General features: G+C 51.7%; 1 protein-coding gene across 1 annotated transcript; it reads right to left on the bottom strand.

Moving 5' to 3' along the window:
- Positions 1-2,360: 2,360 nt before the first annotated feature.
- Positions 2,361-23,753, bottom strand: FBXO45 (F-box protein 45). Its single transcript, XM_060172210.1, has 3 exons — positions 23,460-23,753; positions 7,216-7,572; positions 2,361-3,106 (listed from the first exon to the last, which is right to left on the bottom strand). The coding sequence occupies exons 1-3, from the start codon at positions 23,751-23,753 to the stop codon at positions 2,921-2,923; spliced, it is 837 nt and encodes a 278-aa protein (XP_060028193.1). The 3' UTR covers positions 2,361-2,920.
- Positions 23,754-24,623: the final 870 nt, after the last annotated feature.

The following is a 24,623-nucleotide window of genomic DNA, read 5'->3' as shown; positions in this document are numbered from 1 at the left end:
AGACCACAGAACGCACGGGGGTCCGTGACACACCACGCGCTCGCTCGAGGATCAAAGCCAGCAAGGGAAACGTGACCACGGTTACGTACCACGGCGACTTCACCTCTCCACAGCTTTCATCCACGGTGTAGTGGCCTCACCAACTCCAACGTTCTCATTATCGTTTGAGGTAGTGGAAAGGGAGCAAGGATTTTTTTTTTTTTTTAGCAGATGAAAGAACTTAAGGTTAACTTAGATCAGTGGTTTTCAACCTCTGCAGAATATTGATTTTATTTTTAGCAGAACTATGCTCAGCGCTGGCTTGTGGTGGTGCTGGGGATTGAATCTGAGGTCTGAGGGCCTCAGACATAGAGTATTTTTCATTACGCTGTCTCCCCAGCCCCTTCGCCCCTCTGAAGCCACCTGGGAAATGTTTTGTTTTTTAACTCTATGATCATGTCACGTCCCCGACTAGCTCCATAACCCTAGGGAACGGGGGTCTAAACACACACACACACACACACACACACACACACACACACACACACAACTCCTAAGTGTAAGCAAGGTCTGAACCTGGGCTAGAGGTCTGCACTTCCTCTTCAGCCCCAACTGCGTCCCACATAAACGCCCTCAGCAGCCACTGGGAAAACTCCACGGCCTTGCACGTCGCTGCAACTGGCTTGTATCTGTTTCCGTATCACCACTGGCTTCCAGTGACTACCTAGATTTATCAAGTTACAAATGAAAGTTCTCTGTTCTCCCATACTCGGACTAATGACGGACCTCGTTTTATAGAATGGGGCCTGGGGCACCGACAGGGCGGGCTGTTGATGGTTTAGGCAAGTACCTGATTCCAGGTTCCATATGCAGTGACCACGTGTCTGCTTCCCAGTCAGCGCCTTCACAACTATCACACATGAACACTGACTAGTAAGACAGACATGAGGACAAGCAGAACTCTGAGCAAACGCTCTTGGGCCTGAGCACAGCACAGCCTGAAAAGGAAGCAAGTACTTACAGGACGTCACAACTGTCTAACTCTAATACTCTGATCCTCCCTCTTAGTTCTCTTCTTGAAGTTTTAAACTTCCCAGACTGAGCTGTCCCACACCAGTAAACACCTGTTTCTGAAGCTACAGCCCGTGAGAGCACACAGGTTTTCAGGCTTCTTCTTGGCGTGAGTATCAAACAGGATGTTTAACAGATTTCACCTTTAAGCAACATACCAAACACACAACAAATACTTATAAACTTCTCAGGTGGCAAAAAGAAGTCCTTACTCGTGACTGAAACCTCCTCCGTCATAGGACCACGGCCAGCTCTCAAGGAGCAGCCCAGACAGTCGCTGAGTTAGATTTCAAAGAAAACATACGCACACACAGAGGAAAGACTCCACTCACCAGTCAACTCCTGTCACCACGCTGACTGAAACCACATTATTTTCTGCTTATGCGCAGGAAATTGATGTCCGTTTCCTTCTCACAAAAGAAAATCTTAACGCATGTGTACTGGACTTGAAAGAGCATTTAGTGGAGCCAGATTAGTCAAAATTCAGAAGAGGAGCTCACATTAAACTCTTCAAAAATAGAACCTTTGGGCGGGGGTAGATAGCATAATAGTTATGCAAACAGACTGTCACACCTGAGGCTTCAAAGTCCCAGGTTCAATCCCCTGTACCACTGTATACCAGAGCTGAGCAGCGCTCTGGTAAAAAGAAAAAAAATACAGAACCTTCAAAATATTGCCAACCTGAAGCTGTGAGCACAAGCCTAGTCCCGTGGGCGCAATTATCTATCTTGAATGAGGCCAAGAGGCCTCTCCACCCAGCTTCAGGCTGGCACACTGTCCCAAGCAAGTACGTAAACATTTCCTTGGTGACCCCAGTACAGAGCTGGAGGCTGAGAATGTTGCATGATGTAAACAATATGAACTTAAAAATAAAAAAATTACAGTATCTAAACCTTATAAAGTTACAAAATAAAAGGAGCCTTCTTTTCCCAAGGTCTGTGACCAACAGCCATGTCTGAGGCTGACAGGGCAAACCACAAATGTCTGTTGCCTCCTCACAGGCCAAAAGTGAAAAGAGCAAGATGTGAACTGACTGTTGCACTGTCGCCACTACTGACACACAGACGACAGAGAGATCTGGCTTCCCTCAGCCACGAGCCAGGTGATGGAGCAATCTGCGCAATGCTTCTGCCGCGCGGGAAGGAGACTCGAGCTGCGACAGTGACAGACGTCTGCGGACCAGATGCATGGTAACGGGTCCATGATCTCCTCAGGGACCCTCTTTGTAGTTACCCAGTGACCTCACAACGTTATCCCCGTTCTGTAGCATGTAGTGGCTTTTAAGAAACTGAACGAAAATGAAGCAGCCCCCCTTTTTACAAGCTGTTTGTTTTTACACACGCATGGTATATACAATCTTTAAAATAGTTGCAGAGTTTTGTGACTCAGAGAAGTGCAGTCCAAGCAGACCATGCTTCTCAATATATTAAAAATATTAAACAAAACCCAGCCAGTCTCGTGTACATTTCAGTAGTCCAGCTGGTGGGGGCAGGGTGGAGGCATGGAGAAAAGCAGGCAGTTAGGTGTAGAACACGTTCAGTCTGTCTTCACTAACATACTACTTAGAAATCCTTCTGTGCTCCTGTCTCCCAGTCTCTCTGTCTCACCTCAAGTGCTGGGATAGCACACTAACTGAAGAGTCAAGACGGGCTGCCACACGACGTCGACTCCCAGCCACAGCGGCAACCCCGAGGCCGTCCGGCCCAGTCCAGCAGCGGCGCTGACAGGAGCTCAGCTGTGCGCAGCTTCCCCAGGCAGCAGCCCGTCTTCAGGACGTCCCTGGCATGCAGCAGGACACTGTCATTTCACGACTCTACTTCCACAAGTGGCGTCTCCTCCACTCTCGTCTTTCCTCCCGGGAAAGCCACTGTCATCCATCCAAAGGTTTTCCGAGGTAAACCAAAGTCACTTCCGTGTTGCCGTACACAGCAGACACTGCCGGATACAAGCAGGCCTTCGGAAGTCCTCTGAAGGCCACGCCAAGGAACTCGTACCCGCGCTCAAAGGCTAGAGTCTTATCCTCCATGTCCAAGATGACGCGAATCCTCTCTCCTATCTGCAGACAGACATCACGGGAGGGTTAGAAGGACACCTGACAAGGGCACAGAGCTAAGAGAAGCAGAGACACAAGCTCACAGAAGTATTATTACAAACGTGTCTGGGGGCCGGATGGTGGCGCACCTGGCTGAGCACACAGGTTATAGTGCGAAAGGACTCGGGTTCGAGCCCCCCAACCCCACCTTCAGAGGGAAGCTTCACAAGTGGTGAAGCAGGGCTGTAGATGTCTCTCTGTCTCTCTACCTCCCCCTTCCCTCTTGATTTCTGGTTGTCTCTATCCAATAAATGAATAAAGATACTTAAAAATAAATAAATTTTTTAAACTAAAAAAAAAAAAAGGTACCTTAAAAGTTAGTCTAGAAAACCATAAAAGAAGTTTCTGGTCGGGAGAAGCCTCTTCTTCTTAGAAGATGCACATCAACTTCATCACAATGTTTCTCTCGATAGTTACACAGACTTTTTTTCCTACTACTAGGGTCACCAAGGGGGTTGGCTGCCTAAAAACAATGATGCCATCATCCCAGTGACTTTTACTTTTATTCCTTTTAAGAATTTTATCACTGGCTAGACTTGAGGCTGCCGTGGCAAGAGGAACAAGGGAATGCCGGCCTGCTCAGACACTGACCACACCCCGGGCCAGGGTCACAGTGACACTGCACTGATGCTTCACTGCCATCAAACAATAACTGGAAAGAAGCACTCACACACACAGAACTTCCTGTTCCTGAAGCCTCTCTGGACCTAGTGAACATAAGCACCAAAACTGACCCCACAGCTCCACGTGGGACCTAGCTTTGCAGATGGACAAACTCTATGTGACCCACTAATGAACCCATCACTAGAGATTCTCATGTAAGACAGAAGCAGTCAACACTCTGAGCTCTGCCCCAAAACACGTCATCAGACACCAGCCCTGTGAGCTCTGCCCTGACACACGTCATCAGACACCAGCACTCTGTGAGCTCTGCCCTGATGCCCGTCATCAGACACCAGCACTGTGAGCTCTGCCCTGACACACGTCATCGGACACCAGCACTGTGAGCTCTGCCCTGACACACGTCATCGGACACCAGCACTCTGTGAGCTCTGCCCTGACACACGTCATCGGACACCAGCACTCTGTGAGCTCTGCCCTGATGCACGTCATCGGACACCAGCACTCTGTGAGCTCTGCCCTGACACACGTCATCGGACACCAGCACTCTGTGAGCTCTGCCCTGATGCACGTCATCGGACACCAGCACTCTGTGAGCTCTGCCCTGACACCCGTCATCAGACACCAGCACTCTGAGCTCTGCCCTGACACACGTCATCGGACACCAGCACTGTGAGCTCTGCCCTGACACCTGTCATCAGACACCAGCACTCTGTGAGCTCTGCCCTGACACCCGTCATCGGACACCAGCACTCTGTGAGCTCTGCCCTGACACCCGTCATCAGACACCAGCACTCTGTGAGCTCTGCCCTGACACCCGTCATCAGACACCAGCACTCTGTGAGCTCTGCCCTGACACCCGTCATCAGACACCAGCACTGTGAGCTCTGCCCTGACGCACATCATCGGACACCAGCACTCTGTGAGCTCTGCCCTGACACCTGTCATCAGACACCAGCACTGTGAGCTCTGCCCTGACGCACATCATCAGACACCAGCACTCTGTGAGCTCTGCCCTGACACCCGTCATCAGACACCAGCACTGTGAGCTCTGCCCTGACGCACATCATCAGACACCAGCACTCTGTGAGCTCTGCCCTGACACCCGTCATCAGACACCAGCACTGTGAGCTCTGCCCTGACACACGTCATCAGACACCAGCACTGTGAGCTCTGCCCTGACGCACATCATCGGACACCAGCACTCTGTGAGCTCTGCCCTGACACACGTCATCGGACACCAGCACTGTGAGCTCTGCCCTGACACACGTCATCGGACACCAGCACTGTGAGCTCTGCCCTGACGCCCGTCATCGGACACCAGCACTGTGAGCTCTGCCCTGACGCCCGTCATAGGACACCAGCACTGTGAGCTCTGCCCTGACACACGTCATCGGACACCAGCACTGTGAGCTCTGCCCTGACACACGTCATCAGACACCAGCACTCTGTGAGCTCTGCCCTGACACCCGTCATCGGACACCAGCACTCTGTGAGCTCTGCCCTGACACCCGTCATCAGACACCAGCACTCAGCTCTGCCCTGACACACGTCATCGGACACCAGCACTATGAGCTCTGCCCTGACACACGTCATCGGACACCAGCACTCTGAGCTCTGCCCTGACACACGTCATCGGACACCAGCACTCAGCTCTGCCCTGACACACGTCATCGGACACCAGCACTCTGTGAGCTCTGCCCTGACACACGTCATCGGACACCAGCACTGTGAGCTCTGCCCTGACACACGTCATCAGATACCAGCACTCTGTGAGCTCTGCCCTGATGCACGTCATCGGACACCAGCACTCTGTGAGCTCTGCCCTGACACACGTCATCGGACACCAGCACTCTGTGAGCTCTGCCCTGACGCCCGTCATCAGACACCAGCACTCTGTGAGCTCTGCCCTGACGCACGTCATCGGACACCAGCACTCTGTGAGCTCTGCCCTGACGCACGTCATCAGACACCATCACTCTGAGCTCTGCCCTGAAACATTACTGACCACATTGATGGCCAAAATCAAACCCACGACCTTATACATCTACGTCCAGCGCCCTAGCCACTGCACAGCCTCCCAAGCCACAAAAATGGGATGTTCCATCTTGAATGGCCGGGCGTGGCGACGCAGCTGGCCGAAGTCTCCCCTTTGTGCCAGGTATTCACAGCCATGCAGGCTTTGTCCTCGGCGTCAGTGAACAGATCTGCCCACGTGGGCGCAGAGCTCAGGTAAGCTGGCTGGACGCACTCCAACATACGGGCGATGAGAGGCCAGGGAGCATCACTGGGTTGTGTGCACATATCAGCATGAGCCAGGAGCCGGGTTCAAGGCCCCAGTCCCCACCTACAGGAGAACTTCACAAACAGGAGCAGGGCTGCAGGCACGGCCAATGACGGCCCCGGCCTAATCTGGCCTCCCACCCAGGTCTGATCGAAACTGGCAGACCCTTGATTTACATATTGTTTGTGGCTACCTTTGTGCTAGGACAACAAATAGCTGTGGCAAAGACCACACCTACCCCAAAGCCTGGAATTAGTTAACTCTGATCTTATATACAAATAGTTAACAGACACCTTCTCTACAGCAAAAATGGCTTAATCAAAGCCACGTGTTTTTTTTCCTCTCTTATTAGATAGAACAGATGAGAGGGGGGAGTTGGGCGGTCAGGCGGCAGCACAGCGGGTGAAGCGCACGTGGTGTAAGGCACAAACACCGGCATAAGGATCCTGGTTCGAGCCCCCGGCTCCCTACCTGCAGGGGAGTCGCTTCCCAGGCGGTGAAGCAGGTCTGCAGGTGTCTGTCTTTCTCTCCCCCTCTCTGTCTTCCCCTCCTCTCTCCATTTCTCTCTGTCCTATCCAACAACAATGACCGAAATAACAAATATAATAACTACAACAATAATTTAAAAATAAAAATAACAATAAAAAAAAGAAGTTGAGAGGGAAGAGGGAGATAGGGAGAGAAAAAAGTCAGACACCTGCAGACCTGCTTCACCGCTTGTGAAGAGGACCCACTGCAAGTGGGGAGCCAGGGGCTTGAACCCGAGTCCTTGAGCATAATATTTTGTGAGCTTAACAGGGTGCGCCCCTGTGTGCCCCTCCCCCCAAATATCTTTTAGGAAACAAATACTTAAATCCTAAGATTAATTATTTAAAAAAAACACATAAAACCTGGGGGGCCAGGTGGTGGCACACCTGGTCGAGCATGTTATAACGCGCAAGGACCCGGGTTCAAGCCCCCCACTGCCCACCTGCAAGGGAAAACTTTGTGAGTGGTGGGGCAGGCCTGCAGGCATATATGTCTCCCTCTCTCTCTCTCTCTCTCTCTCTCCTCGCTACCTTCCTCTTCCCTCTCAGATTCTGTGTCTAGCCAACAGCAACTGTTTCTAAGAGCCTGTGAGCCACCTGACACGCACACACGGCTGCGACAGCCCCGCCGCCCGGCTCACCTGGTACTTGGGGGCGTTGTTGCACTGCGGGAAGCTGCCGTTGACCTCGCCGTTGTGCAGCAGGTTGTTGTCCACCAGGTTCCAGCCCCAGCTCTGGTCGTCGCTGCCCAGCAACGCCACATAGCCTTGGCACTGCATGGGGGCCCGCTTGGTGGCGATTCCGATCACCGCCACGGTGCCCAGGGGGCCCTCCCACCACACCTCCCAGGCGTGGCGGCCCTCACTGAACCCGATCTTGGTCCTTGCACCGTCGGTGCTCTGGGCGATGGGGTTCCGATGGAGAGTGAAGCCATTCTTCTTGATGTACACATTCCGGGAGCAGTCGTTCGTGCTGAAGGCATGTTGAAAAGCGCGCACCTGAAAAGCCCAGAGCGAGAGAGACCTGAGCTGCTGTTAAGCGCTGACAAGGGCCCATGGTTTACACTGGATTTTTTTAAACAATAAAGCTGTACAACTGAATGCTTCAGGAGGCGGTGCAGAACATGAAGCGTTGGACTCTCATGTATGAGGTCCTGAGTTCAATCCCCTGCAAGACACGGACCACAGTGATGTCTGGTTCTTTCTCTCTCTCTCCTCCTGTCTTTCTTTCTTTTTTTTTTAATTTTATTTTTTAAAATATTTATTTTATTTATTTATTCCCTTTTGTTGCCCTTGTTGTTTTATTGTTGTAGTTATTATTGCTGTTGTTGGACAGGACAGAGAGAAATGGAGAGAGATGGGGAAGACAGAGAGGAGGAGAGAAAGACAGACAGACACCTGCAGACCTGCTTCACCGCCTGTGAAGCGACTCCCCTGCAGGTGGGGAGCCGGGGGCTCGAACCGGGATCCTTACATCGGTCCTTGTGCTTTGCGCCACCTGCGCTTAACCCGCTGCACTACCGCCCGACTCCCTCTCCTCCTGTCTTTCTCATGAACAAATAAGATCCACTAAAGAAAAAAAGTTATACATTTAGGGGGTTTGGGTGGTAGCACAGCAGGTTAAGCACACGTGGCACAACACGCAAGGACCGGCTTAAGGATTCCGGTTCAAGCCCCTGGCTTCCCACCTGCGTGGGGGGTGGGGGTCGCTTCAGGAGCAGTGAAGCAGGTCTGCAGGTGTCTGTCTTTCTCTCCTCCTCTCTGTCTTCCCCTCCTCTCTCCATTTCTCTCTGTCCTATCCAACAACATCATCAATGGCAATAGTAACAATAATGACAATAACAAGGACAACAACGAGGGCAACAAAATGAGGGAAAAAGGCCTCCAGGAGCAGTGGATTCGTAGTGCAGGCACAGAGCACCAGCAATAACCCTGAAGGCAAATATATATACACATTTAGAAATAATAAGTATTTTCCCCAAAATGGCTACCGTCCAGGATGGAATACTAACGTAATAGATTATGTAACATTAAAAACACTGCAAACCACTTCAACATTGATCATCACTTTAAATCCCAGCCCAGTTTCTCCAAGCAGACTTCTGGAAGCATCAAGCGTTATACACAAGAGCCCTGGAACTTGAGAGCCGACACTGGAAGTTCACCCGCAGCAGAATGGTACCTGGGAAGGACTTGGCAGCAGCCGGGGTGGCGTGCTGGAGTGTCAGACTACACAGGGAACTGCTGCCACACGTCAGTCACGAGTGAAGCCTGGGTGGGCGCAAGGAGGGCACCAGGAGGCCGCTAGACCTAGCTGGCTCTCAAAGCCCTCCCCCTCCCAGTCACTGCGCCAGCTAGCCTGCGCATCGGCTCCCAAAGCACCTCAGCAGCCAGCACCTAAGTGCTCTTCTCCCCTTGCGGCACTTGGCGTGAGCCCGAAAGCCAAACGCCACTCAGCCACAGCAGCAAAGACGGGAAGCCAGCCGCCCACCGCGCTGACTCCCTCGCCACCAGGCGGCACTGCACTGCGGCAGGGACCCCAGGCACTGCTGGGGCTCGGTGTCTGCACATGAACCCGGCACTGCACTGCGGCAGGGACCCCCGGGCACTGCTGGGGCTCGGTGTCTGCACATGAACCCGGCACTGCACTGCGGCAGGGACCCCCGGGCACTGCTGCTGGGGCTCGGTGTCTGCACGTGAACCCGGCACTGCACTGCGGCAGGGACCCCCGGGCACTGCTGCTGGGGCTCGGTGTCTGCACGTGAACCCAGCACTGCACTGCGGCAGGGACCCCCGGGCACTGCTGCTGGGGCTCGGTGTCTGCACGTGAACCCACTGCTCTTACTGGCCATCTGTTTGCGTAGTTTCTTTTTCTTCTGATAGGACAGAAATCAAGAAGGACGGGGGAGACAGAGGAGAGACAAGGGAGGGTAGAGAGCGCCATGTTATGCAGACCTCATGCCCGAGGCCCCAGAGGGGAAACAGAAACACCGGCAGCCCTACTTCACCACCCATGAAGCTTCTCCCCTGCAGCGCAGCTGGGATGTGCGGGGAGCTGTGCCCTGACCAGCGGTTTGGAAAGTAACAGAAACCAAGTATCCGCTGTTCCCAGATGTTCTGCTTTCATAGGCTGAAAACCTGAAGTGTTACTCATTTTTCCCAATTTGTTCTTAGTACAACAAACCTCAAAACACACACACACACACACACACACACACACACACACACACACACACACACACACACGGACAGACACACAGACAGACAGCAGAGGAAATAAAAGGTCCCACAAGACCCCAAGGACTTTGCCTAAATAGCATACGACGTTGCTGTCGGACAAACGACTGCTCAGGAGGAGCTCCTGGCCAGCACTGGTCGAGCCTGTCCGCCCAACTACCCACCCCTGCCCCCTAGACCACCCACCCACCCACCCCTGCCCCCTAGACCGCCCACCCACCCCTGCCCCCTAGACCGCCCGCCCACCCCTGCCCCTGCCGCCTAGACCGACCACTCCCGCCTGGCGGCCTTATTCTCCCACCCGCTGGCCTCTTCCTCCAATTCCTCTGCCCTCCGTTAACGTGTACTCATCTGTCACTATCCTTTCTTCCTTCATTTTTATTTTGTTTGCTATTTTCTTCTTTTTCTGATCATTTATTTATTGATTGTCTACTACTGGATACAAAGAACTTGAGGGGAGGGGCAGAGAGAGAGACGGAGAGATAGTCGCAGCCCTGCCTCACCGCTCGTGAAGCCTCCCCCTGCGGGTGGGGAGCAGGGCTTTGCTGCAGCAAACCTTAGATGCAGTGCGGCTTCCTGACCTGAAATACAGAGAACGCTAGCTAAACGCTGAGTAGGACAGAACAGCTTGAAAAGACAGACGCTGAGCAGGGAGACAGCTCAGGGGTCAGGCAGCCTCCCTCCCGCCTGAGGCTCTGAGGCCCCGGGTTCGACCTCAGCACAAGCCACATCTTCCACATCTCACTCCGTTGACTTCAACAATGCAGGTCTATTTTCTTCTCTTTATTTACTAATATGTTACTGGGTAGAGACAGAGAGAAATTGAGAGGGGAGGGGAAATAGAGAGGGAGAGAGACAGAGAGACACCCACAGCCCCGCTCCACCATTCCTGAAGCTTTCCCCCTGCAGGTGGGGAGCAGGGCCTTGAACCTGGGCCCTTGTGCCCTGAGATGTGTGCTCTCAGCCTGGTACCAGCGCCACCGCCCGGCCCCATGTCTTTCCTGCGGCGGCTGTCCCAGACACCGTCTCTCTCAGGTTGGAAGTGGCCCAGCGCAGGCAGCCGACACCCTCTCCAAGCCGTGTTTGTCTTCCCCACGCCCTCGGCCGGAGCTCTTCCTGCCTCTGTGCACATTTCTGTAGTTGTCACCTCTGAAGCACAGCGGAGACGGCAGCTGAAGATCAGCTTTCAAAGGCCTGCAGGCACATCCTGTTAACATTACCCACCACTAGACCGCGCAGCCTAACTAAACTGTTCCCTGTGCTCAGTCTCTCTCTCAGTTCACAAGCTGAACTGCTGGCTACCGGCAAACTCTTCAATGGCACAAAAACACTGTCTCAGCAGAACCATGCTCACTGTCACGCCTCCGAAAGCCAGCCAAGTGACCCTACGTGGCTGAAGCCAGATGACTGGGAGCCGTGGCACTGAAGCTCCCCGTCACCCTATTCGGCCCCGTCAAGCGCACGGGGACGTACTCCCCGCATCACCGCGCATCGCCGGTGGACAACCCCCTCCCGTGGCCTCCTACTTCCCAAGCGCCATGCTGCTATCTCTACAGTCTCCCTCTAGCTGAGCTGAGTGACTGCACAAACTCCCTCATTCAAAAGAGGAGTCTTACCGTGCGTACGCCCAGCCCACTCTCTGAACCCCTTCCTGCTTACAATTCAAAATAGCTTCCTGACTGGACAGAGTCCTCAACAAATAGCAATGGAAGTGCCTGACGGCCCAGCAAGACCATCTCGGGCACTTACTCATGCCCCAGTTAGAAGGGACACATGCAGCCCTGTGCTCACAGCTGCACTGTTCACAACAGCCAGAGCGTGGACGCAGCCTGGATGCCCATCCACAGGTGACCGGATAAAGAAGTTATGGGATGTACATTCCATGGAATACTACTCTGCCATCAAAAAAGATGATACTATGTCCTTTGGGACAAATGGATGGAACTGGATGGAGGTGATGATGGTCAGCAAGGTGAGTAAAGAGATGAAACACAGCTACCAGATGGTCTCACTAGTATGTGGAATTTAGAAATCTGATTTACATGAGCTTGCCAAAAAAAAAAAAAATCCAAACAAAACAGATCAAACTGTAAGATTTACAAGAACTCTAGTGGTCATCTCTGGGAGGTGGGAGGTGGGAGGTGGGAGGCGGGGACACGGAGCTTTGGTGCTGGGTGTGTGTGCAAGTTCACACTGTCATCTAACAATCTTGTAACAGACCACTAAGAACAGAAAAATCATTTTACAAACAGCTTCCTTACAGTGCGACCCCACCACTTCTCCGCCTGACCTCCCATCTGCCTCAGCGTCCGCCTGTGAAGCCGTCACAGGCGCAGGTTTCCTGTCACTTAGGCTAAGCAGCGCCCCTCCCGGAAGGCCCTGCTCTCTTCCCTTGGCCTGTTTCTCCTGACCCTTCTTCAGGTCGCGGCGCTTCATCTCCTCAGGGAAAGCCTCCCTGCAGCCGCCCGCCCGGGTCACACCCTGCACCACTGAGCTCAGAGCACCGAGCAGCGTTTCTTCACAGTCTCACAACAGCCTCCATTGCACAACTGTCCGCTCATCTGCTTCACATCTACTTCTGGCCCGGAGGACCATGAGCTTCACAAACAAGGCCTCTCTTCAGCACTGTCGTTGCAGACCTGTGAGCACGGCACCTACTCTTTCTGAACGTAGAGTATGAGCCGTACGAAAGCTTTGTCTCTGCTTGTCCTTTCTGGTTCATCAGCCACCTGCCAGTGGTGGCACACCTGCCTGAGTGCGCACATCACAGCACACAAGGACCCGGGTTCAAGCTCTGGTCCCCGCCTGCAGGTGGGAGCTTCATGAGCGGTGAAGCAGGGCTGCAGGTGTCTCTGTCTCTACTTCCCCTCCCCTCTCAATCTCCCCCTGCCTCTATCCAATAAATAAATAAATAAATAAGAAAAAAGATCCAAGATTAAAACAAAGATTTTAAAAAAAAGAAAGCTCAGACACAAGTCAAAGAAAGTCTAGCCCTCAAGTCCTCTCTGGCTCACTGCAGGGATCTCTCCTTCGCTGCGTGTATCTGACACTTCCACACTGCAGGCAACTCCTATCACGCAAGTCATTCCAAGTGCAGCGTCTCCTCTTCCTCTACACTCACAGCTTTCCCACGAGGCTAGCTGATACTCTCAGAATCAATCTTTTCAGCCTCAACATGCTCATGGGAAGTCTTGGAAGAACTGAATGAACATGCCACAGAAGTCCACCCTGTGGTGCTCGCAGCAGAAACATGCATGGGGCACAGCTGCTTGAACGCACATGGCACCATGTGCGAGGGCGTCCAAGGCTCTGGTCCCCACCTGCAGGGGCGAAGCTTCATGAGCGGCGCAGCAGGGCTGCAGGCGTTTCTCTCTCCTTTTCTTTCCTTCCCTTTCAATTTCTGTCTCTATCCAATAAATAAACAAATCAAATATTAAAAAAAAAGTACTAGGTGAGGTGGGGGCTGAAGGGAAGGAGTCTCTGGTGATGGATGTGGTATGGAGCAATGCCCCTATGATCCTATGATATTGTAAACAATATTAAAGCACTAATAAAAACTAAATCTTTAAAAAATACTAAGTGTTATGACATCATCCTGCCCTCCCTGGGCAGACGCCGTCACCATGTGTCCTGGAGCCTCCCCTCCCCAGAGCCCTGCCCCACTAGGGACAGACAGACACAGGCACAGGCTGGGGGTGTGGGCCCACCTGCCAACACCCATGTCCAGTGGAGAAGCAATGACAGAAGCTAGCACTCCCACCTTCTGCTCCCCATAGAGAATCTGGGTCCATCCTCCCAGAGGGATAAAGAACAGGGAAGCTTCCAATGGAGGGGATGGGGCAGGGAACTCTGGTGGTGGGAACTGTGTGGAGTTGTAGCCCTGTGATCTTACAGTCTTGTTCATCATTATTAAATCACTAGTATACAAAGTATTAAAAACTTGGATTCGACTTCCGGAGGCGGAGCTATGAGCAGCAGATCGCTTCCTCTCCTCTCCTCTCCTCTCCTCTCCTCTCCTCTCCTCTCCTCTCCTCTCCTCTCCTCTCCTCTCCCGGATCAACAAAGGAGACCACCCGGACCAAAACAAGACAGGACTAGAATGACCACAGGAACCCAGTAAATCACCCGTGAGTACAAACACGCGTGGCTGGTGACAGAGAGGAGAGAGGAGCCTAAAGAGAGATTAAGTGACTGCTAACAGTTCAACAGTTTGTCAGTGGAGACACCACCTCCAGTCTGCTCCACCAACAAGGGGACACTGAAGGGAGAAGAGGACTCCCCAGAGACTCACCAAGTGCAACTCTGAGTCTCTTTTGCTACTGCCCTCAGAATCTGGAGCAGCGACAGGGAGGGACACCAGGGGACAGAGATCTAACTGGGAAACTCAGGAGAAGACCTATACCTCTGTGGCATAGCTGAGGGGCTGTGAAAGTCTCTTTGCATAACCACTGGATTATCTCTGCCACACCCTGCTTTATCTCTTGGTCAGGAGTCAGTGATTAAGCTAAGAAGCCTATTGACAGTTTAAAAGCCCTCAGGCTCCCATAGCCTACAGGGAAGGAAAAAAAAAAGAGGCTTTTACACCACTGAGCTCCAACTCAGGGGTTGAAAAAACTGTTAACATATATAAAATGGTTAAAACAAACAAAAAAAAATATTGGAGACTCGAACCAGGACAAGAGTCCAGCTAAAAGTCCTCCAGAGGGTGAAGCACAAAACAACGAGTTCAACATCCAAACATTAGCTAAGGAAATAATAACAGGAGTGAGTAAAGAATTTGAAAAAATTGTAATCAGAAATGGAGGAACAACAAATGAGAAAATGGAAGAAAATTCTAATTATCTCATGGTTATTAGAGAGCTGAAAGCTGAAATCGCTGAGCTAAGAAGGCAACTAGCTGAACAAGCTAAAACAGTATCAGAGCAGGGCAACAAAATAGATGAACTCCAGAAAGCAGTAGAGGGCAGAGAGAATAGAATCTATGAGGCTGAAGACAGAATTAGCAAGATTGAGGATGAATTAGAGACAACTAAAAAAGAAGTAAGAGATCTCAAAAAGAGATTAAGAGATGCTGAAAACAACAACAGAGTCCTATGCGATGACTTCAAAAGAAACAATATACACATTATTGGCTTACCAGAGGAAGAAAGAGAAGGAGAGGAAGAAAGCGTTCTCCAGGCCATAATAGCTGAAAATTTCTCTAGTCTAGACAACACCAAAGACATAAAGATTCAAGAAACCCAGAGGGTCCCAAACAGAATTAACCCAGACCTAAAGACACCAAGACATATCATACTTAGAATGGAAAGGAATAAGGATAAAGAAAGGATCCTCAAGGCTGCAAGAGAAAAACAACGAGTCACCTACAAAGGAAAACCCATAAGATTAGCAGCAGACTTCTCCATACAAACACTACAGGCCAGAAGAGAATGGCAAGATACCTATCGAGTGCTCAGTGAGAAAGGCTTTCAGCCAAGAATACTACATCCTGCTAGACTGTCATTCAGACTAGATGGAAGCATCAAAACCTTCTCAGACAAGCAACAGTTGAAGGAAGCAACCATCACCAAGCCTGCCCTGAAAGAAGTTCTGAAAGGTCTCCTATAAACAACCAGACCACCACAAATAGGACATATATCAAAACACACTAAAACTCTACAAGAATGGCGTTAAAATATCTTCAATCTTTGATATCAATAAATGTCAATGGCCTGAATTCACCTATTAAAAGACACAGAGTAGGAAGATGGATCAGAAAACACAACCCAACAATATGTTGTCTACAGGAAACTCACCTAACGCAACAAGACAAACACAGACTTAAAGTGAAAGGATGGAAAACTATCATACAAGCCAATGGCCCACAAAAAAGGGCAGGAACAGCTATTCTCATATCTGACACGATAGACTTTAAAATAGATAAGATTAAAAAAGATAGGAATGGACACTACTTAATGCTCAGAGGATCAGTCAATCAAGAGGACTTAACAATTATTAACATCTATGCACCCAATGAGAAGCCATCTAAATACATCAAACTTCTACTGAAAGAGCTACAGCAATATATTAACAGTAACACAATCATAGTAGGGGACTTCAACACCCCACTATCTCAACTTGACAGATCATCCAGGAAGAAAATCAGTAAAGACATAAGGGAGCTAAATGAAGAGATAGATAAACTAGAACTATTGGACATTTTCAGAGTCATTCATCCCAAGAAACTGGAATACACATTTTACTCAAATCCACATGGATCATTCTCAAGGATAGACCATATGTTAGGCCACAAAGACAGCATCAGCCAATTCAAGAGCATTGAAATCATCCCAAGCATCTTCTCAGACCAGAGTGGAATGAAACTAACACTTAACAATCAACAAAAGATTAGTAACAGTCCCAAAATGTGGAAGCTCAATAGTACACTTCTTAACAACTTCTGGGTCAAAGAGGAAATCAAGGAAGAAATCAAAATGTTTCGAGAGTTCAATGAAAATGAAGACACAAGCTATCAAAATATTTAGGACACAACTAAAGCAGTCCTAAGAGGGAAGTTCACAGCTATACAAGCACACATTATGAAGCAAGAAAAAGCACAAATAAACAGCCTGATTGCACATCTTAAAGACCTAGAAGAAGAACAACAAAGGAACCCTAAAGCAACCAGAAGGACAGAAATCACTAAAGTTAGGGCAGAAATAAATAACATTGAGAATAGGAAAACCATACAAAAGATCAATGAAAGTAAATGTTGGTTCTTCGAAAGAGTAAACAAAATCGACAAACCTTTAGCCAGACTCACAAAACAAAAAAGGGAGAAGACCCAAATAAATCGGATAGTAAATGAAAGAGGAGATATCACAACAGACACTGCAGAAATTCAACATATCATGCGAGGCTTCTATGAACAACTATATGCCACCAAGCTAGAGAACCTGGAAGAAATGAATGATTTCCTAGATACCTACCAACTTCCAAAACTAAGTAAAGAGGAAGTGGAAAACATGAACAGGCCCATCACAGCTAATGAAATTGAAACAGTTATCAAAAATCTTCCCAAAAATAAAAGTCCTGGACCAGATGGTTTTACAAATGAATTCTACAAAACTTTCAAAGAAGAACTAATACCTCAACTCTTAAAAGTCTTCCAGAAGATTGAAGACACTGGAATACTCCCTGCCAGCTTCTATGAAGCCAACATCACCCTGATACCAAAAGCAGACAGGGACACAACCAAAAAAGAAAACTACAGACCAATATCTCTGATGAACATAGATGCGAAAATATTGAACAAAATTCTAGCCAACCGGATACAGCAGTATATCAAAAAGATTGTTCATCATGACCAAGTGGGGTTTATCCCAGGCATGCAAGGTTGGTTTAATATACGTAAATCAATCAATGTGATCCACCACATCAACAAAAGCAAGACCAAAAACCACATGGTCATATCAATAGATGCAGAGAAAGCCTTTGACAAAATACAACATCCCTTTATGATCAAAACACTACAAAAAATGGGAATAGATGGAAAATTCCTGAAGCTAGTGGAGTCTATATATAGCAAACCTACAGCCAACATCATACTCAATGGTGAAAAACTGGAAGCATTTCCCCTCAGATCAGGTACTAGACAGGGCTGCCCACTATCACCATTACTATTCAACATAGTGTTGGAAGTTCTTGCCATAGCAATCAGGCAGGAGCAAGGAATTAAAGGCATACAGATTGGAAGAGAAGAAGTCAAACTCTCCTTATTTGCAGATGACATGATAGTATACATGGAAAAACCTAAGGAATCCAGCAAGAAGCTTTTGGAAATCATCAGGCAATACAGTAAGGTGTCAGGCTATAAAGTTAACATTCAAAAGTCAGTGGCATTCCTCTATGCAAACACTAAGTTAGAAGAAATTGAAATCCAGAAATCAGTTCCTTTTTCTATAGCAACAAAAACAATAAAATACCTAGGAGTAAACCTAACCAAAGAAGTGAAAGACTTGTATACTGAAAATTATGAGTCACTACTCAAAGAAATTGAAAAAGACACAAAGAAGTGGAAAGATATTCCATGTTCATGGGTTGGAAGAATTAACATCATCAAAATGAATATATTACCCAGAGCCATCTACAAATTTAATGCTATCCCCATCAAGATCCCAAGCACATTTTTTAGGAGAATAGAAAAAATGCTACAAATGTTTATCTGGAACCAGAAAAGACCTAGAATTGCCAAAACAACCTTGAGAAAAAAGAACAGAACCGGAGGCATCACACTCCCAGATCTCAAACTGTATTATAGGGCCATTGTCATCAAAACTGCTTGGTACTGGAACATGAACAGACACACTGACCAGTGGAATAGAATTGAGAGCCCAGAAATGAGGCCCCACACCTATGGACATCTAATCTTTGACAAAGGGGCCCAGACTATTACATGGGGAAAGCAGAGTCTCTTCAACAAATGGTGTTGGAAACAATGGGTTGAAACATGCAGAAGAATGAAACTGAATCACTGTATTTCACCAAATACAAAAGTAAATTCCAAGTGGATCAAGGACTTGGATGTTAGACCACAAACTATCAGACACTTAGAGGAAAATATTGGCAGAACTTTTTTCTGCATAAATTTTAAAGACATTTTCAATGAAACGAATCCAATTACAAGGAAGACTAAGGCAAGTATAAACCTATGGGACTACATCAAATTAAAAAGCTTCTTCACAGCAAAAGAAACCACTACCCAAACCAAGAGACCCCTCACAGAATGGGAGAAGATCTTTACATGCCATACATCAGATAAGAGTTTAATAACCAACATATATAAAGAGCTTGCCAGACTCAACAACAAGACAACAAATAACCCCATCCAAAAATGGGGGGAGGACTTGGACAGAATATTCACCACAGAAGAGATCCAAAAGGCCGAGAAACACATGAAAAAATGCTCCAAGTCTCTGATTGTTAGAGAAATGCAAATCAAGACAACAATGAGATATCAATTCACTCCTGTGAGAATGTCACACATCAGAAAAGGTAACAACAGGGAGTCGGGCTGTAGCGCAGCGGGTTAAGCGCAGGTGGCGCAAAGCACAAGGACCGGCATAAGGATCCCGGTTCGAACCCCGGCTCCCCACCTGCAGGGGAGTTGCTTCACAGGCGGTGAAGCAGGTCTGCAGGTGTCTATCTTTCTCTCCTCCTCTCTGTCTTCCCCTCCTCTCTCCATTTCTCTCTGTCCTATCCAACAACGACAACAACAATAAAAACTACAACAATAAAAAAAAAAAAAAAAAAAAGAAAAGGTAACAGCAGCAAATGCTGGAGAGGGTGTGGGGTCAAAGGAACCCTCCTGCACTGCTGGTGGGAATGTCAATGGGTCCAACCTCTGTGGAGAACAGTCTGGAGAACTCTCAGAAGGCTAGAAATGGACCTACCCTATGACCCTGCAATTCCCCTCCTGGGGATAGATCCTAAGGAACCCAACACATCCATCCAAAAAGATCTGTGTACACGTATGTTCTTAGCAGCACAATTTGTAATAGCCAAAACCTGGAAGCAACCCAGGTGGCCAACAACAGATGAGTGGCTGAGCAAGTTGTGGTATATATACACAATGGAATACTACTCAGCTATAAAAATGGTGACTTCACCGTTTTCAGCCGATCTTGGATGGACCTTGAAAAAATCATGTTGAGTGAAATAAGTCAGAAACAGAAGGATGAATATGGGATGATCTCACTCTCAGGCCAAAGTTGAAAAACAAGACCAGAAAAGAAAACACAAGTCGAACCTGAAATGGAATTGGAGTATTACACCAAAGTAAAAGACTCTGGGGTGGGTGGGTGGGGAGAATACAGGTCCATGAAAAATGATGAATGAAATAGTGTATTGTTAAATGGGAATCTGGGGAATGTTATGCATGTTCAAACTATTGTATTTACTGTTGAATGTAAAGCATTAATTCCCCAATAAAGAAATAAATTATTTAAAAAAAAAAAAAAACAAAGTATTAAAAACTTAAACTTGAAATATCTCTGGAAGGACAGAAAAGAAATAAGCCAATATTAAAATAAAAGCTAAATTTTTTAAAAAAATACAAAGTGTTAAGATGCCATCCAGATCTCCCTGGGCAGACGAGCTCAACCATGTGTCCTGGAGGCACCCTCCCCAGAGCCCTGCCCACCAGGGAGAGAGGAACAGGCCCGCTCGTCTCCAAGAAGGGCACTGGGTGGCTGGCGGGGTAAGAGGGTAAACGGGCACACAGGCCAATCATGCAACCATCTCAAACAGGCTACAGAGGCAGGTCAGAGGGCCCTGTGCATGTACGACAGCAGCTCTGGTCCCCGGCAGCACATGGCCAGCGAGATGCTCTACTCCTTGACTCTCATAAACTCAAAGTCCTCATTTAAGGCAGGGGTGGATCAAGTGTGAGGTTCTGAGCTCAGTCTCCAGCACCACACCAGCCCAGGGCATGTTTTGGTTTTCTCTCCCTCCCTCTCATCATTAATAAAAATGAGTCAGGAAATAAACGGGTTTTTTAAAAGTAGATTATATAATAGTTAAGCTTTGGGTGGGGTAGACAGCATAATGGTTATGCAAACAGACTCTCAAGACTGAGGCTCCAAAGTCCCAGGCTCAATCCTCACACCACCATAAACCAGAGCTGAGCAGTGTTCTGGTTAAACAAATAATAGTAAGGGGGTCGGGCAGTAGCGCAGAGGGTTAAGCGCAAAGCACAAGGACCGGCGTGAGGATCCCGGTTCGAGCCCCCGGCTTCCCACCTGCAGGGGAGTCGCTTCACAGGCGGTGAAGCAGGTCTGCAGGTGTCTATCTTTCTCTCCTCCTCTCTGTCTTCCCCTCCTCTCTCCATTTCTCTCTGTCCTATCCAACAACTACGACAACAATAATAACTACAACAAATAAAATAACAAGGGCAACAAAAGGGAATAAATTAAATAAATAAATAAATAAAAGAACAAGGACCAGTGTAAGGATCCTGGTTCGAGCCCCCGGCTCCCCACCTGCAGGGGAGTCGCTTCACAGGCGGTGAAGCAGGTCTGCAGGTGTCTGTCTTTCTCTCCCCCTCTGTCTTCCCCTCCTCTCTCCATTTCTCTCTGTCCTATCCAACAATGGCAATACCAATGACAGTGATAATAATAACTACAGCAACGATGGGACAACCAGGGCAACAAAAGGGAAAAAATGGCCTCCAGGAACAGTGGATTAGTCGTGCAAGCACCGAGCCCTAACAATAATCCTGGACGCAAAAAAAAAAGTAATAATAATAATAGTTAAGTCTTGAGGAAAAATAAAAACTAAGCAAAACTTACAAAACCTAGCTGTGTATCGACCAAAACACTGCAGCTCGCTCCGTCCGCACGCAGATCCCAGCTACATACACGAGCCACCTGCTATGTCCTCTATGGAAACAAACTCTGCCTTGTCAATGGCAGTTCCTCCCTAACCCAGGACTCGCTCTGACTCTGCCGTGTCAATGGCAGCTCCTCCCTAACCCAGGACTCGCTTTGTCAGAGGAGCAACTTTGCATCCATAAAAAACCCGCAGGCTCACCCTGAGCAGCCCCTCCCCGCTGGCAGGCTAGCGCTCAAAGGGGGTAGTTCTGCTTCTAGGTGTTAACGTGTCCTTCCCGTTACCGGACTCTGGCGGGCCTTCTCCTCACGGCGATACAGAAGAGCTATCTATGTATGACCCAGCCAACTGAACACGAGTTCAGGCCGCCAGTTTGTATGCCCAGTCAGTAGTCTCCACCCTGCCATCACCTATTACTTGACATCTTTATTCGTAGATGGAAGGGGAAAAAGCAGGAATATGAAAAGAAAATTCTAGGAGGGAAAATGCAGCAAGACTGAAATTAGCACTTGAGATGACAGGAGAATCTTTTCTTCTTTTTTTTTAAGAATTATGAAAAAGTTGGCAAGGAAGGAGCCAACAAGAGTGAAAGACAAGCCGCTATATGACAATCGGTGCCCAAGGGAGGGTTGTCTGTGTCTTGAAAGTTTGCAGGATGGTGAGGGGAGACAGCATAATGGTTCTGCAAACTGACTCTGATGCCCGAGGCTCCCAGGCCTCAGGTTCAATCCCCTGAAACACCATAAGCCAGAGCAAAAAAAAGTTTGCAGGATGCCTAAGCTCCAGCTGTGATGAACCTGAGACCCAAGTTTATCGGTGGGCGACATCAAGGACTGATGGTGGAAACAACAACAGAAGGAGGGGCCGGGCAGCGGCGCCTGGCTAGGCGCTCACATCACAGGACACGGCTGCAGGTGCCTCCCTGTCTCTCCCCTCCATTTCTGGCTGTCTCCATCCAAGAGAAACCACCCGAGGAGCAGTTTGGGGGACAAGGGAGGTGGGTCCTGGCTGCGGCAGGCAAAGGCGGGATGCGCCCCGGCAGCTGCAGGGTGGGCGGCAGGTGGGGGCAGGTGCCAGGAGGCAGGGCATTCCCAGAGGGCAGGTGCCCGGGGCAGGGGCAGGTATGGGGATGCAGGTGCCCGGGGCAGATGACCGAGATGGCCTGGATGTGGGGTGCAGGTGCCCGCGGTACAGGATGCAGGTGTGCGTGGTGCGGGGTGCAGGTGTCCGGGGCGCGGGGTGCAGGTGCCCGGGGTGCGGGGTACAGGTGTGCGTGGATGTGGGGTGCAGGTGCCTGGGGTGTGGGGGCGCGGGGTGCAGGTGCCCAGGGTGTGGGGGCGCGGGGTGCAGGTGCGCATGGTGCGGGGTGCAGGTGCCCGGGGTGCGGGGTGCAGGTGCCCGGGGTGCAGGTGCCCGGGGTGCGGGGTGCAGGTGTGCGTAGTGCGGGGTGCAGGTGCCCGGGAGCAGGTGCCCGGGGTGTGGGGGCGCGGGGTGCAGGTGTGCGTGGATGTGGGGTGCAGGTGCCTGGGGCGCGGGGTGCAGATGCCCGGGGCGTGGGGCGCAGGTGCCCGGGGTGTGGGGGCGCGGGGTGCAGGTGTGCGTGGATGTGGGGTGCAGGTGCCTGGGGCGCGGGGCGCAGGTGCCCGGGGCGCGGGGCGCAGGTGCCCGGGGCGCGGGGCGCAGGTGCCCGGGGCGCGGGGCGCAGGTGCCCGGGGCGCAGGTGCCCGGGGCACGGGGCGCAGGTGCCCGGGGCGCGGGGTGCAGGTGTGCGTGGATGTGGGGTGCAGGTGCCTGGGGCGCGGGGCGCAGGTGCCCGGGGCGCGGGGCGCAGGTGCCCGGGGCGCGGGGCGCAGGTGCCCGGGGCGCGGGGCGCAGGTGCCCGGGGCGCGGGGCGCAGGTGCCCGGGGCGCGGGGCGCAGGTGCCCGGGGCGCAGGTGCCCGGGGCGCGGGGTGCAGGTGTGCGTGGATGTGGGGCGCAGGTGCCCGGGGCGCGGGGCGCAGGTGCCCGGGGCGCGGGGTGCAGGTGTGCGTGGATGTGGGGCGCAGGTGCCCGGGGCGCGGGGTGCAGGTGTGCGTGGATGTGGGGCGCAGGTGCCCGGGGCGCGGGGCGCAGGTGCCCGGGGCGCGGGGTGCAGGTGTGCGTGGATGTGGGGTGCAGGTGCCCGGGGCGCGGGGCGCAGGTGCCCGGGGCGCGGGGCGCAGGTGCCCGGGGCGCGGGGCGCGGGGTGCAGCTGCAGGTGCAGGTGCGGACTCCCGCCCGCCCGCCGGCCGCCGCCGCTCACCTTGGCCTTGTAGCTGGGCAGGTTGCAGAGGATGTCGGTGCGCAGCGCCTCGTCCGCCAGGCTGCGGGCGCACAGGCTCCGCCACACCTCGCTGTTCTCGTCGGCGTGCAGGCAGCGGTGCCAGTGCTTGCACACCAGCGCGCAGCTCCGCAGCTCCGCCAGCTCCAGGTAGGAGAACACCAGCTCCAGCACCCGGCTGGGCAGCCGCCCGCCGATCCCCGCGCCCCCGCCGCCGCCGCCGCCGCCGCCCGCCGCCCCCGCGCCCGCGCCCGCCCCGGGGCCCGGCGCCGCCATCGCCCCGCCGCCCGCCGCCCGCCGCTCGCCGCCCGGCTCGCCGCCCCGCCTCACTCAGCGCCGACGCAGCGGCCGCGCGGGCGCCCTCCCCGGAACCGCCCGACGCGGGGCCGCCATGCGGGTTGAGGGCACGAAGCGAGGGCGCGCGCCCGGCCCGCGCGGGGCCTGCTGGGCCCGGAAGTGACGGGCGGGAGGCGGCGACCGGCTCTGCGCGCGCCGGGATTGGCCGCCGCCGCGTGAGGTCATCACGACGCGACGCGCCGCGGCGGCGAGCTGTGGGCGCAGGTAGGCGCGGGGTTGGGGGCTTGGGGTCCCGCCGGCGACGTCCCGCCGCTCCCCCGCCCCGCAGCGGGCCGCGACCCTCGTCCGCTCGCTGTGCTGCCGGGCGGAGACGGACCGACAGACGCCGCAGGCCGCCCCCCCGCCCGGGTCCCCAGGGCCGGTGCGACGGGGGCTCGAACCCGGGCCTCGTGCGCTTAGCCCGGCGCGCCTGTCCGAGACGCCTGCGCTCCCGGCCCCGCCGGGCACAGAGCCGGTGTCCCTGTGTGTCTGCGTCCTTATTTATATTGTATGTCGTGTGTCCGCGTCATTCACCGTGTGTCCGCGTCATACAGAGTGTGTCCGCGTCATTCAGAGTGTGTCCGCGTCATACAGAGTGTGTCCGCGTCATACAGAGTGTGTCCGCGTCATTCAGAGTGTGTCCGCGTCATACAGAGTGTGTCCGCGTCATACAGAGTGTGTCTGCGTCATTCAGAGTGTGTCCGCGTCATACAGAGTGTGTCCGCGTCATACAGAGTGTGTCCGCGTCATTCACCGTGTGTCCGCGTCATTCAGAGTGTGTCCGCGTCATTCACCGTGTGTCCGCGTCAT

This window comes from Erinaceus europaeus, chromosome 14 (genome assembly GCF_950295315.1).
Source record: "Erinaceus europaeus chromosome 14, mEriEur2.1, whole genome shotgun sequence".
Taxonomy (NCBI): domain Eukaryota; kingdom Metazoa; phylum Chordata; class Mammalia; order Eulipotyphla; family Erinaceidae; genus Erinaceus; species Erinaceus europaeus.
Note: the sequence above shows the minus strand (reverse complement) of the source record. Positions and strands in the feature narration are given on the sequence as shown.

Bases quoted from the DNA above. Each gene is read 5' to 3' on its own strand.
- FBXO45 (XM_060172210.1), bottom strand. From the start codon at position 23,753: ATGGCGGCGCCGGGCCCCGGGGCGGGCGCGGGCGCGGGGGCGGCGGGC. The intron at 7,573-23,459 runs GTGAGCGGCGGC...TGGGCTTTTCAG, and splicing joins TGCCCAGCTACAAGGCCAAG to GTGCGCGCTTTTCAACATGC. The intron at 3,107-7,215 runs GTGAGCCGGGCG...GTCTGTCTGCAG, and splicing joins ACAACGCCCCCAAGTACCAG to ATAGGAGAGAGGATTCGCGT.